Source organism: Zalophus californianus, chromosome 6, assembly GCF_009762305.2.
Source record: "Zalophus californianus isolate mZalCal1 chromosome 6, mZalCal1.pri.v2, whole genome shotgun sequence".
Lineage (NCBI taxonomy): Eukaryota > Metazoa > Chordata > Mammalia > Carnivora > Otariidae > Zalophus > Zalophus californianus.
Genome location: NC_045600.1, coordinates 8211066 through 8225105, shown reverse-complemented (window position 1 = coordinate 8225105; position 14040 = coordinate 8211066). Strand labels below are relative to the sequence as shown.

The 14040-nt window shown below is 35.8% G+C and overlaps 1 protein-coding gene across 6 annotated transcripts in view; it reads left to right on the top strand.

The window, feature by feature from the left end:
- The window catches only part of PAPOLA (poly(A) polymerase alpha), a 58136-nt gene extending 44556 nt beyond the window's left edge, over positions 1 to 13580 (top strand). The window contains exons 17-22 of one of the 6 annotated variants that reach the window (XM_027570221.2): positions 346 to 488; positions 3150 to 3247; positions 3476 to 3696; positions 7348 to 7410; positions 9272 to 9346; positions 11416 to 13580. In XM_027570221.2, the coding sequence (XP_027426022.1) occupies positions 346 to 488; positions 3150 to 3247; positions 3476 to 3696; positions 7348 to 7410; positions 9272 to 9346; positions 11416 to 11511 (696 nt within the window). In that variant the 3' untranslated portion in view covers positions 11512 to 13580. Of the gene's footprint in view, positions 1 to 345; positions 489 to 3146; positions 3248 to 3475; positions 3697 to 7347; positions 7411 to 9271; positions 9347 to 11415 lie in introns of all 6 variants that reach the window. The other 5 variants (XM_027570220.2, XM_027570223.2, XM_027570222.2 and 2 more) reach the window with 5 other exon arrangements.
- The last annotated feature ends 460 nt before the right edge of the window (positions 13581 to 14040 follow it).

Genomic DNA, 14040 nt, shown 5'->3' with positions numbered 1-14040 from the left:
TTCCTAATATTCCTAATATATATGTGTATGTGTCTGTATATATTTATAGTTATCTGATTTAAGATCCGTGTGTTTTCACATTACAGTGCTTTTTAGCATGCAGTGTGTCTTGTGGAAAATGTGTACGTTTAATATAGCATTCTTTTCTCCTTTTTTCTCCCATGGAAGAACTGTAGTGTAGTCAGGCCTCTTAGAAGTCTTTACCTTGTAAGTCACCATGGCACTTCTGAGTTTTCATGATTTATGCTTTGTAGTAGAAATCATATATCAAAGTAAAATATGTTCATGTTTCAAAGATGTGGGTAAAATAAAGATATATTTGACTAAATATCTTATTAATTGCAGCATTCAACAGAAGGTGTCAGATTGACGCCTCTGAATGACAGCAGCCTCGACTTGTCTATGGACAGTGATAACAGCATGTCTGTGCCTTCACCTACTAGTGCTATGAAGACCAGTCCATTGAACAGTTCTGGCAGCTCTCAGGGGTAAGGAAAGCGAGGGAATGAAGTGGAGTGGCTGTTCACTAAACGTATTTGATGAATTCTCTTGTTAGAGTCATCTATTTAGAATATTTATTCCCCTTTTAATTTTTTAAAAATAGCAATTAAACTTATTTTGGGGGGAAAATAATTTTTATTTTTGTCCTATTGTGTCATACTTGGATTCCGTTTTGGGGACAGGTGTACCTTAATTCAGATACGAATGAATGTTAGCACCGTAATCCCTCATTTCGCATACAGATGGTCCCTGACTAACATGGTTTGACTTAAGATTTTTTTACTTTACAGTGGTGCAAAAGCAGTACACAGTAAAACCATACTTTGACGTTTGAATTTTGAGCTTTTCTGGGGCTAACAGTATACCATACGGTAGTCACTTGTAGTGCCTGGCAGCGAGCTGCAAGGTCCCCGTCAGCCCTGCGCTCATAGGTCAACAGCCGCTACACCGACACCCATTCTGCACCCATACAGCCATTCCGTTTTTCACTTTCAGTACAGTATTCAATAAATTACATGAGATAGTCAACACTTTATTTTGAAATAGGCTTTGTGTTAGGTGCTTTTGCCCAATTGTAGGCTAATGTAAGTGTCCTGAGCATGTTTGAAGGAGGCTAGGCTAAGCTGTGATGTTTGGTGACTATGTGTATTAAATGCATTTTCGACTTAAGATATTTTCAATTTATGATGGGTTTAATAGGATGTAACCCCATCTTAAGAAAGCTCTGTATATTGAGGCTTCTGCTGCCTCCAGTGAACTGTATGGTATGCTAGGGAGAATGGACAAGAGGGATAAAATCACCTTTCTGTTCCGGAGCTGCTTACATCTGTGTAGCAGGGGAACAAATCTGTGGACATGTTAGGGGTCTGCTAAGGAAGGTGAAGGTCTTTGTGGGCTGGTCTTAGTTATAGGGAACTTTTTTTTTTTTTAAGAATTAAGTGTCTTTAAAAACATTGAACACAGATAAACATTTTTGTTATGAAAGAAATACATGGCTATGGTGGCAAAAACTAGAACACAAAAAGCCATATTTATGTTTAACCTATAAATTTTTCCAGTGTATCCTTGCAGAATCTTTTTTTTTTTTTTTTAATGGAAATACTAGGGTATCTTCAAAGGGATTTGTATAGAAGCCTTTTGTACTTTGAGTTTATGCACATGTATGTAAAATAGTAACTATGTATTAAGTAACTTCAGAAATTTAAACAATGTTAGTTTCTTATGTAATACTAAATAACTTCTGTAAATAAGACTTCCGGATTTTAAGTTTACAACTGTATATTTGCTTAGCAAATTTTGAGTATTTATTATGCACTGGCCATTTTGCCAGCTATTTCTGGTTTTCTTCCTGCATCTGTGGTTGTTCTCTGGCCAGCTCTCCCTTTCTGTTGAAGTCGTTAGATGCGTGTGCCCTTGAGGGCGCTCTCCTCGGTACTTGTCCCTGCTTGGTATTCTCCCTTGGGGGGAGTGGGATCACCTGCCCTTGTTGACTTCATTTACTTCTATGTACCAGTGAACTCCAAAGCTTTTTCTTTCTTTTTAAATTTTTTTTTTTTAAAGATTTATTTGGGAGAGCACGAGAGGGAGAGGGAGAGAGAGAATCAAGCAGACCCCGTACTGAGCACAGAGCCCAACATGGGGCTCAATCCCAGGACCCGGAGATCATGACCTGAGCTGAAACCAAGTGTTGGACACTTAATCGACTGAGCCACCCAGGCACCCTGTGAACTCCAAAGCTTTAATAAGCTGATTGCCCTGGTTACGTGCAAATGTCTTGTAGGCACCAAAAGTCTTAAGTCCTTTCGTGTCGCCTTGTCATGGCGTCATTGTTCCACAGTTGCAGAGTGTGAGCTATAGCTGAGGGAGCGAGAATAACCACAGAGGACTTTTTGCTTTTATTTTTCTTTCAAGGGGTAATTAAAATGAGATATTTAACTGCGATAGGATTTATCTGAGACAGAAGAGTTGAAGAAACAGGAGACTAAAGGATGGATGATTTGAGTTTCCTGAAATGACAGGAGGGAGTGGGATCCAGAACATAGAAGAGGAGGGATGGCTTTGAAAGCCTTTGTTGTTTATCTGGGCCACTGGGTGGTTTTTTAGGGTGTCACAAACCCTTAGATTTTGTATGCAGAAGCTTATTTCTATTTCTCAGACCATTTTCTTATTTATAGCCTTTGACGGAATTTTCTTATACCCCAAATCCATTAAGTCTATTCCCCCAAATCAGATACAGATTGTTTTTAAAACTGTCCTGTTTAATATGCTAGTCACTAGCCACATGCGGCGATTTAAATTTATTAATATTAAATAAAATTAAATATTCAGTTTCTCACGAGCCGAGTAGGTGCATCTGTATAGTGACTTAACCATACTGGATAGCACAGCTATGCGACGTTGTTCCAGAGGGTTCTGTCGGACAGCACTGCTTTATAGAGTGTGTGCTTTGGGTTGTTGGTTATATTTCAGCATATAAAGTCAGTTACTAACATATACATAGAAGTAAAACCAAAGAATCGTTTCCTTTAGAAAATAACTTCCATATTAAATTTTGTTATGGAATTTTATTTTATACTTTTCTGTTTGCTTTTTCACTTTTTTCTTTTTTTCTTTTTCTTTCTTTCTTTCTTTTTTTTTTTTTTTAGCAGAAACAGTCCTGCTCCAGCTGTAACAGCAGCATCTGTGACCAACATACAGGCTACTGAAGTTTCTGTGCCACAAGTAAATTCCAGTGAAAGCTCAGGGGGTAAGGAGATTGGGTTGACAGACTTGAGAATCCTTACACCGTATTTGGTGTTAGCCTTCATTTTGAAAGATGGCTTTATTGATTAAGTGGTTCGAATTCAGTTTTTTAATGCTATTGTATAATTATCAATGAAATAAAATAAAATTCAGAGACTGAAAGCTTTACTTGTAACTTTCTATTGACAGGATTTATTGTAATTTTTATGTGTTCATGTACTTACCTACTTAGGTACATCGAGTGAAAGCATTCCTCAAACTGCCACACAACCAGCCATTTCACCACCACCAAAGCCTACGGTCTCCAGAGTTGTTTCTTCAACACGTCTGGTAAACCCACCACCTAGACCTTCAGGAAATGCAGCAACAAAAATACCTAATCCTATAGTAGGAGTCAAGAGGACATCCTCACCTCATAAAGAAGAGAGTCCTAAGAAAACCAAAACAGAAGAGGTATCTATATATTAGTTAGCCTTGGGAATACCAGCCTGCCTATTTTAAAGTCCAGTAGAAGAAAATCTTTGTGAGCCAGAGTTGAGAAGCAACAAGGAAGAAAGCTTTTAGAAAAAGTTTAGGTAGTACTTTAGGGCCATAGTCTCTTCACCCTTCTACTCTTCTCAAAGCGACTACCTCTTCCATAAAGCTGTGCCTCATTTAAACTTAGCTTGTCTAGTCTATAACACAGTTTAGTATGTCATCCCAGTTTCTTATTCTCTCACAGCTCTATCTTTTATGTGTACTGATTCTTTGATAGCCTCTTTGGACACAGTTCTGTGATCCAAATGGAGTTTTGGAGTTTCTTACACTGTACTTGTTATTACAGGGTTACTGAATATGAGGTTTTCAGGGAATTCTTACTGAATAACTGGCCATAGTTGCAAAGTCAGATTAATTTTGAGACCTTGAATGATTACTTACTTCCTCCAACCCTTCAGGAAAATTTCTAGCAATACTTTCACTTTTTATAGTGGCCAGTTTACCTTGCCAAAGTCTCAGATAGTTTTAGGGAAACCATTAAAAGTGTATATTGATTTTGGTGGTGGTTTTAAAATACAAAACAGAAGTAAGTAGCCTTGTTACACAATTTGCTCCCTGGAATCACTCTCAGGTTGTTTTCCTGTTAGTAGAACAGTCATTGTTGCCCCAGAGATTACAGTCCAAAAACTCCAATTTCATTGTGATTTTTGGTTAAAAATTTGTTACTTAGGAGTTTACTCATTTTACCAAAGTTTCTTTAGAAAAGGAAAAAAAAATCTGGATTTTTCTCATGGGAGTGTTTTGATCTGTAATAGTGAAATATTATTATCTTTAATTTGTAAGTGTTCTGTTCCCCAGCTTATTCTGAAGCCTTTGGGTTTAGATTTTTTTGGATATGGTCACTATTAACTAAATATGAATAATTTTGATGAATTTTGTCGCTTTAATGATGCTGAATGAAGAATGATTATATCATATCACGCTTTATAACACATGTTCTGAAAACCTGTCTGCGTAGTTATTTCTTAAGGCAGTGATTTTCAGCCTTGCTTGTACATCAGAATTTTTTAGAGTGATTCCCCCCACCCCCAATAGAGATTTTACGGCCTCCTCCAGATACATTGAATCAGAGACTCCAGAAGTTAGGCCTGGGAATCTTTTATTCAAACCCCCCAGTGCTGCAGGACTCTGTTGTGCAGCAACCTAAAAATGTGCTGATTTTGGTGGAACTCCACATTGTGTCTATTGATACTTGTTTGGAGTTGGCAAAGCATTGCAGAATTCACATTTCTTTTTATCTCAGTAAGTATATGTAAGCATAACTGGAGATGCCTATTCATTCTGTTTACTTCTGTTAATGGTTTAATCCCTTAATGTCTCCGGAGAGCTCTGACTCACGGTGTACCGGCATAACGCTGGTAGGTTCATTTGCACTTACTTTGGTAGAAAACACTCCTGGTTCCTGTCTAGATAGAGAGGCAATAGGAATATAGGATTTTTTTTACTTAGTATGGACAATTTTAAGTCTATACACAAGTAAAGAGAGTCATTTCCTATGCTTGCATACCCACTGTGTAGCTTCGGGTGCAGTGGGCTCTGCCAGTCCCTACATCCTTCATTCTTTTGGCCTTTTCCATCTTCCTCTGTCTGGACTATGGAGATTAACAATCCAGACATCATATCATTTCGTCAGTATTTTTAAAATCATGTATCTAAAAGATAAGGATTACAAAAAAGAAAACATAAACAATAAACTTATCCCGCTTAGAAAAATCAAATATCTAGTTAGTGCTCAAGCGACCCTGATTGTATCATCATTGATTTTTTTTTTTTAAGTCTTTGTTTGTTCCATTCTGTAACTACATAAGATCCCTGTGTAGCTATTGATTGATTTCTCTTAAGTATTCTTTAAAACAGATTTCCCTTCCTTTTTTCCTTGCAATTTTTGTTTTGTTTTTTAATGTTTTCTCACAGTCTGGGTTTTGTTTATGGCGGCTTCATGGAGTTGACTAACAAAAAACAGTTTTATGATATAGAAGAGACCTGAGGATCTTAGGTATCGTACAGGCTGATCTCCTCATTTCCCAGAAGGAGGACCTTGAGTTTCAGTGGTTTTTCCATTTATAAAGCTAATTAAAGTCAGAGTCAGGAATAGAACCCAGGCCTAAATCTCATGGTGCTAAAGGAGAAGATCATCATTTTGGAGCTCTCCTAAACCGGATCTTTTATTCTCTGTTAATGAGTACTTGTTATTAGAAATTTTAACAAACCAGAAAGAAACACTGGTCTTAATTAATCATGCACTAACGTGTATAGACAGGAGGGGTTCAGGGGTGGTCAGGGAGGTGTACTGCTGCTTAATTTGCATCATATGAGAAAGATGTAAAATAAAAATAGACAAATGTTTGCCCTGGATTGTATGCTTAAACGATGCTATATATCTATTTTTAAACTTTTTCTTATGGAAAATTTCAAACATGTACAAAATTATAATGAACGGTCCTGTTTGCATCACTTAGCTTCCGCAGTTAACAGCTCACGGCCAGCCTGCTTCATCTACACATCTACTTCCTTTCCCCTTGTTATGAAGCAAATCCCAGGCGTGTCATTTCAGCCATAAATATTTCTGTGTGTATCTAAAGATAAAGACTTCTGAAAACACAACTGTAGTTTATTATCACCATATATGTGTGTGTGTATGTATATATATGTGTGTGTATATCAGTATATTTACCAGTATTAGCAATAATATCTTAGTGTTACATATCCAGTCAGGTTTGATATTTGCCCTGTTACCATTACTGTTTTTGAAGTTTATAACATTTGCAGGATACAAATAAGATCCTTATTAGAATTGGTTTATATTACTGTTAAATTTCTTCTACTCATAGAAACATGGTTTCTATGTCTTGTTATAAAGCTACATTTAAAATTATAATTTTCCTTAGTAAATACAGCAGAGAAATTAGGGTTAAAATAGTTTTTCTTAGAGGGTGTTAATTGCAAGTCACTGCAGGAATGGGAAAGTACAGCCATCTTTGGCTTCTCTTTGCTTTCTTTACCGAAAATGAGTTGTTTTGAATATAATAAATTAAAAAATTAAGACTGGAAGAGAGCATTTCTCAAACCTCCAGTTCTTCAGGATGTTACTAAGTTTTACTAAGCGGGGGGAGTCTGGTTAATTAAGTTTGGGAAAGTTAAAGAGGTGTTCTTTATAGAACTTCTCAGACCCTTTTATAAAAAGTGCCAATATGTATGTGAATTTCCCAGAATGGGGGTCTATCTCTAGGATTCCAAGTTTCTAAATTGTTTGATCAATGAACTTTTTTTTTTCTCTTCCTTACAAAAATATTTTATGAACTTAGTGGTTTTAGGAATGTGATTTAGGTGGTGTTGATCAACAGTAACCGCTTTCTTCATATTCTTTGGAAGATACTGAAGCCAAATTAAATATGTTACATTAAAATTTTTTTTTTCAAATGAATGAGTGATCTACTTTAAGGCCATAGTTGATCTTACAGGTTAAATTATTTTATAATTTAAAAAATTTTTGTCAATTAAAGCATTGATTGGCAAATAATCTAAATTTTTCATTTTAGAGAATAAAGCTTTTTTTTTCAAAAACAGGATGAAACAAGCGAAGATGCTAACTGTCTTGCTTTGAGTGGACATGATAAAACAGAAACAAAGGTATACTAATTTAGCCTTGGAATACATACACAATTAAGAGTACGGAAGATGTGATAGAAATGTCTCTAGAATTTTGTACTGTCTTTTGTTCTATAGGTTTTAGGTTGTTTTCAGTATAGTTTTTAGAGAAGTGTTCGTCCCTTTTGAATGTTAATTTATAATGCTGAAAGTGAATTTCTCAAATGTTTGAGGTCCTACTAAATGCAAGGTAATCTGGGTGGACACTGGACGGAATAAAGTGATGAGTGAGGCATGTTCTGTGCCTTTAAAAGAACTTACAATTAAGTAGAGAAGATAAGAGGTAGAAGCAACTAATTATATTATCAAAGAAGATCAAAGTAATTGAGGCTGCTGGGGTGGTGAGGGGCAGAAGCAGTGGGATGTTATTTCTGACTGAAGAAACAGTAAGAGGCTTTGTAGAAAGACCATGTCGTATTTGACGTAGTCCTTGAAGGATATGTAGGATTTGGGGCAGTCCAAGATAAGAAGGTCATCTTACTCTTGGGTGGGCGTATTGGTATGTTTTGAGAATCAGTTTTTGGCAGAAGGTTCTGGCAAGAGCCTTCTGGAGTGCATGGGGCTTGAGATGAGGTAGATGAGATGAGAGAGAGTGGTTTCGCCAAACCGTATTAGACTCTCAACATCATTTTTTCAGAAATTGAAATGTACTGAAGGCTTTTACCTTCTTCCTCTTATTTAAGGTAGAAAATTTGGAAATCCTCCTCCAAAATTATTCCCATAATCGACATTTGAGCAAGTATTCTTTTGGTGTCTTTATAGATTTTATTTGGGCATACATACCAGTGCCTTTGCTTTCAAATCTTTATTCACTCTGTAAACCAGGAAAAATTGTTCCTGTGATTATATAATTTACAGAATATTAATAAGTTATCTTAAGGCTGTAACCCTATTTTATTCAACCAGTTCCCAGTTGTTTCTATTAAAAAAAGAAAGTTCTTTCTTACTGTAGTATTGACTGTAGGTAAATACCTGCCATCCATTTATATTTATTAGAATAAACTAATGAAAGAGGAGTTACCGAGGCAAATAGTATGCTTACTTTTAAAACTTGATACGTAACTCCCAATTTGTGCTTCAGAAAGCCTGAACTTCCATTTCTGTTACCTGCATCCTGTTTACCCCGTTCTTTTTCATAAGAGAAAAATTGACATTTCATTGTTTTATTACTGTATATGTTGTTTTATAGAAATTCAGATTTTTACATATTTATTTTCATTTGTTTGTGTATATATGTAGTATTCTGTTTTGTGCACAGCTTTAAAAACATTGAGAGCAGTGGCATGACCTGGTTCTCCCTGTATTTTCTGATAATATTTATAATAGATCCTTGCATTGATTATTGAGGAGGGGAGGAGAAACAAACAAAAAAATGTTTTAGGGACTTTTTTTTTCTACTTTTAATCGAAGGTGTGGGAGCAGCTTTTATCCTTTAGAAAAGGTAATTTTATTTAATAATATTAACGGGGTTTTGTTTTTTTCACATAGCTAGGGCTTAGGTATGTAGTGTGTTAATTATTGTCTGGGCAGCATTTCATAATGTGCCTGTGCGTGTCTTTAATTATTATTTGCTCCAGATGTCCAAGTTGGAGGTAGCTGGAAAGTCAGGAGATACTCTGACCATGCCCATAGAAATGCAGTAGACAAATCGAAACGTATGTGTATGTGACAAGGGCGAGGTGGCCTGCGGCCAGGCTCACTACATGATTTTGTGATGTGGTCCCATCTTTCTCTTGATCCTCCTGTCTTCCAAGTTGTCTTCTTTATTAGCCACCAAACCCAGTCATGTTCTTTTATTCTTTTTTTTAAGTCTCTTTCCTCCCCCGTCCTCTTTGTCTCACAGGAACAACTTGATACAGAGACAAGTACAACTCAATCAGAAACTATTCACACAGCGGCTTCTCTGTTGGCCTCTCAGGTACTAAGTGCAAAAAGCAAGGACAGTTTGTAAATGTTGTTAAGATTAGTGTGGTATAATGAATTAAAATGAGCATATACAGAAGACAATTAAAATTCTCTCTGTAACAGTAGTTACTCGCTAGCCTATCAATGTGTGTATCGTAGTTTAAAGGTAGAGCATCAGATTTGATAGAACCATTGTTTTGCACTGTCAAGATGCTAACTCATCCCCTTATATATTATTTGATATTGCAAATTATTTAAATCCTCACTAGTCACAAAATGCAGTATTCATATAAAGGTTTTCTCTACAGATCAAAGAGTGAATTTTAAATCATGACAACTAAAAAACATTCTTTGTGGATCTTTTTGTGAGGTTAAAATGATTTTTTTCTTTTTAAAATGTGTTTCTGTCTCACATTTTACTTCTGATTTTCAGTTATTAATTTAGTGTAACCCATAATTCTTTCAAATTATTTTTCATTTGTCCTAGAAATTCTGTGATAGTCCCTTGTTTCATACAGTAGGCACCTAGAATCTTTTCTTTCTTTTTTAATACTGATTTGTGAACCTTCATTTTGTTCGTGAAACATTGATTTTCCTTTTGAACCCTTTCAAAAATTGAGTATACTTCAAAGTCTAGGTCATATTCTGACACAAAGTAAATATTTTCTTTAAGTAGATGTTGAACTGGTGACCCTCTGCAAGACCACTGAGATCATTGATGCTCACAGTGAGGCTGCTGAACTGAGGCAGTGATACTTTGCTGCTTTGTGGCTCAGAGTTATTTTAATGTGATAATTTTAAGATGTGTTTTTGCTAACTATTAACCCACATGGCCTCTAAAGAGAGAAATATCATGTTGACTTTCTGGAATGTCATTTATTTCCATAACTTTTATCTAATAAAAATTTGGGGTGGAGGAAGTAACTAAAACAACATGAGGAAATGTGCTTGGCATTGATACATGGACAAAGTAGTCTATCGGTCTTAAGCTCCTGTGATGTGACTGCATGTCTTTTGGCCTGCCACATTACTCTGGGGAACTGTTTTCATAGTTTTATCTTTTATTAAGTTCATCCCTATGGTGATGAGTACTCATGGGTATTTGCCTTTTTGTATTTTAATGGGGGAGGTAGAACTTCATTTCTAATGTAAAGATTTGTAGAGCCACTGAGAGAAAAATCACCCAGTTAATAAAAAGAGTGATGATGTTGATTACAAAAAAAAAAAAAAATCCCTATATTTGGTGATACAAGGGGTGTATTTCTTTCTGGGGAAATGATTATAATATTGTGGCTGTGTGTAATAAAGAATCCTTATTGTTTTGATATAACTTGAGATACAGACAAAATGGTAGCATCTCTGGGATTTGCTTCAGAGTAAGCTTGGGAGTGAAGGTGGGGGGACGGTGGATGGTTCTGGTTGGGCCGCTGGCGAAGCTCGGTAATGGCTACATGGGATTCATCATAGAATGCGCTCTACTTGTGTGGATGCTTGGAATTTCCCATAATAAAACATTTAAAAATTTCTCTCTGTTTTTGAATGCTAAAGAAGGCTTGTGATTTAATCTTTTTTAACATGAAGTTTTCCTAAAATTTAGAATAACTAAATTATTGCTGAGTTGTATAGATTTAATTTTATAATGTTTAGGGGTCAGAAAATAATGTCCTGGTAACTGCCGCTCCTGTGTGTGTGTGTTCTCCCACACGGGGGCGCTCCAGCACCAGTTACCATCACAGCTGTTCCTGTTACTACAAGTAGATACAGTTTAACATGACTTTAATAATTATATGACAGGTCATTCTTAGAGGAGTGTGTCTATGAAAGTTGTATTTTAAAATTAGGAGTTTTCTGTGTATTGCTAAAACATTCATATTTTATTATTTGAAAATTACAAGTGTAGAACAAATAGTTTTATAGTAATAGTCATGTTTATTTGCACTTCATTCTTGTTTCTCTTTAAATTTTTAATACTTCTGTCGTAAGGTCCCATCCATTTCTTAGAAAGTAAAGCAGTGGAAAGTAAATCTCATTTTTAAGTTACAGTGCTTTGAACAATGTTGTGTTCTTTGCTTTCGTTCTCAGAAAACATCCAGTACAGACCTTTCTGATATCCCTGCTCTCCCTGCAAATCCTATTCCTGTTATCAAGAATTCAATAAAACTGAGATTGAATCGGTAAAAACAACCTCAGGGGTCCATAAACAATATCTGCCAACTCAACCTGTTGTCTTCAAATGCTAAAAAAGGAGAATGGAGGGTACAAGACTAGACATGACTGAAAATGGATTTAGGTTTTTTTTGTGACCTCCCTTACTGGGCTAATCAGCACTTGATCGGAAGTCCAGGTTAGTATGTGAAGCCAGGAGTACTATTATTATTGTGTTAGCAACAGTTGCATTAACTATTTCAAAAAATTACTGCCTTTAAAAAGAAAAAAAAACCTCAAGCTATATTTGTATCCATAATTGACATCTGGATTGGGTTTATGTTTGATGCATTGTTTGGAAAATTTGCAATACAAACTGGCATAAGAATTCCTTGTTCGATGATGCACTTTTATGTATTTTTTTATTAGAAAGTAGAACTAATTTTAGATTTTCAGCTTGATGGATTTTCATTTTTTCCTGAAAAATTTCCTTTACCATTAGTCTTCAAATTGGATACCATTGTGCGGTGGCGTACTGTTCTACTTCAGAGAAAGGATGAGAGGACATCTAGTTCAGTCCCTGTGCAGTAGCTGCAACCCTTAAAAATGAAATGTCAACTCTAGGGGTATATATTTGACATTGAAAGAATAATTAGGAAATAGTTGGTTTTGATGGGGTCATGATTAAGAAATGATATATTGGTTTTATTTATAGAATTGTTTAGAGTGCATACAAATCAGCAATCAGCCAGCAAATATTTTTCTTTGAGCTTATTAAAGCTCCATATTCTTTTGCCTTCAATCTGTTGTCTTCGAAACAAAGCTTTTTGCTCCTTCCCCCTTTTCTTTTTCCTTTTTGCTTGTATGCATAAGGTAGAACTTAATTTCGTAAGAAACAAAATGCCAGTATTTTCTTAAGCCATGATGTGAAACCAATGATCCTGTGGCCATGTGGCACAGAACACTAAATTTTGGTCCTGTGGCTGAAACTTTAGGGTGACTAAAAGAAAAATGCATGATGCCCTATCCGGGACGGCCATTTGATCTCTGGACATGCGGAATTTTGTACACTCCACAGAACTCCTCTCTGTAGTAAAGTTGATTTTCAATTTTAAATGTGGGCAAAAAGGCATTTTCTCCAAGAATTTTAAACTAATTTTTATTTTTAAAATGGTTGACCAAAATTTGTCAGTAAATTTTACATGTAGAAACATTTTAAAAATCATTTCTAGCAAGCACTTGGCATCTAGTCAGCTCTCTACTCCTTTTCATTTTGTTTTATCCGATCAATAGGTTAGGAACTCCTTTCTGCAAAGAAAAGAAGTCCTCATAATTAAGCAGCAGAGCATCCATCTTCACGAAGTATGAGGGGTGCCAGATGTTGATAAACTTAGTTTATTCTTTCCTAATCTGGACAAAGCAGACCTAACAGATTTTCTGATGAGCATGTTTATGAATCTTCCATTGTGCTCCATTCTTATCACATGTGCATTTTTCATGTTAAACTGCAGTTACTTAAACTCTTCCCCTGTCCTTCTAAATTAATTTTCCAAAGTTCGGAGTGTAGTCTTTCCCCTTAGGCTATGCATTAATTGAGGCTTTCTTTTCACCGTACCTTATGATGTCTAGTAGACAGTGTTTCCGCTTCCCACATCTTCGCTCCGCACACTCACCTTGCCCTTCCTCCCACCACCTAAGAAAAAAAGATGGTCATGCTAACAGGTGAAGTGTACAAGGTGTCTGTGTGTTTTGTATAGCTTCAGAGTTAGATTGAAATTGCCAGGCACAGATTTAGTCTTGTCATTTTGTTTACACATTGGGGAAAAAAAAATTCAGTTTATTAAACGTTTCATGTAACTGCACCCAAGTTTTGCCAAGCTGGAAACTTGGACCTTTTCTGTGTAGTGACTTTTTAATTCTAGTTTTCATAACCTGGAGATCAGACTGTTGCTTTCGCATGATGTATGTAGTGTCTCATGACTGGAGTTTGCTTTGTTTTATAGTATCTGTACTCCTTGTATTTTTCAAGAGCTATTTTGTAAACAGATGATGTATTTCTCCATTGAAAACACAATAAAAAAAAAAAACAGCACAATCCCACAGTTGGCTGGTTTCTTTTGACTGACTTTATTTCTCTTGTTTTTTCAGTGATAAATTGGTTCTACTTTTAAGTTTATGGTATGGCCATAAGTGAAGATTTGCAAAAGAATTTACTTTGCTTACATTTAGAAAAGATTTGCTTCTGGTTAATTTATACTGTTAGTGGCAGCCTAGTATTAATTGATATCTTCCTGATCACTATTTTTCATATAAATGATCATTTGGGAGGAAAACGTGAATGTAGTTACTAATAATTCACTCTCAGCTGTCCCATTGTCTACAGTATTTTGTGTATGTAGACTATATGCCTTTTCTGTATATTTGTTTCGTGCACATAGACAGTGTACTGCTGATTGGTTTCCTTTTCAAAGTTGGTTTTCAGTTATTTCTATGTCAGCAGGTGGCACTGTTGTTTTTCAGTGGGTTTAGGATTATAGACCACAAACCAGCTAGGATCTTCTC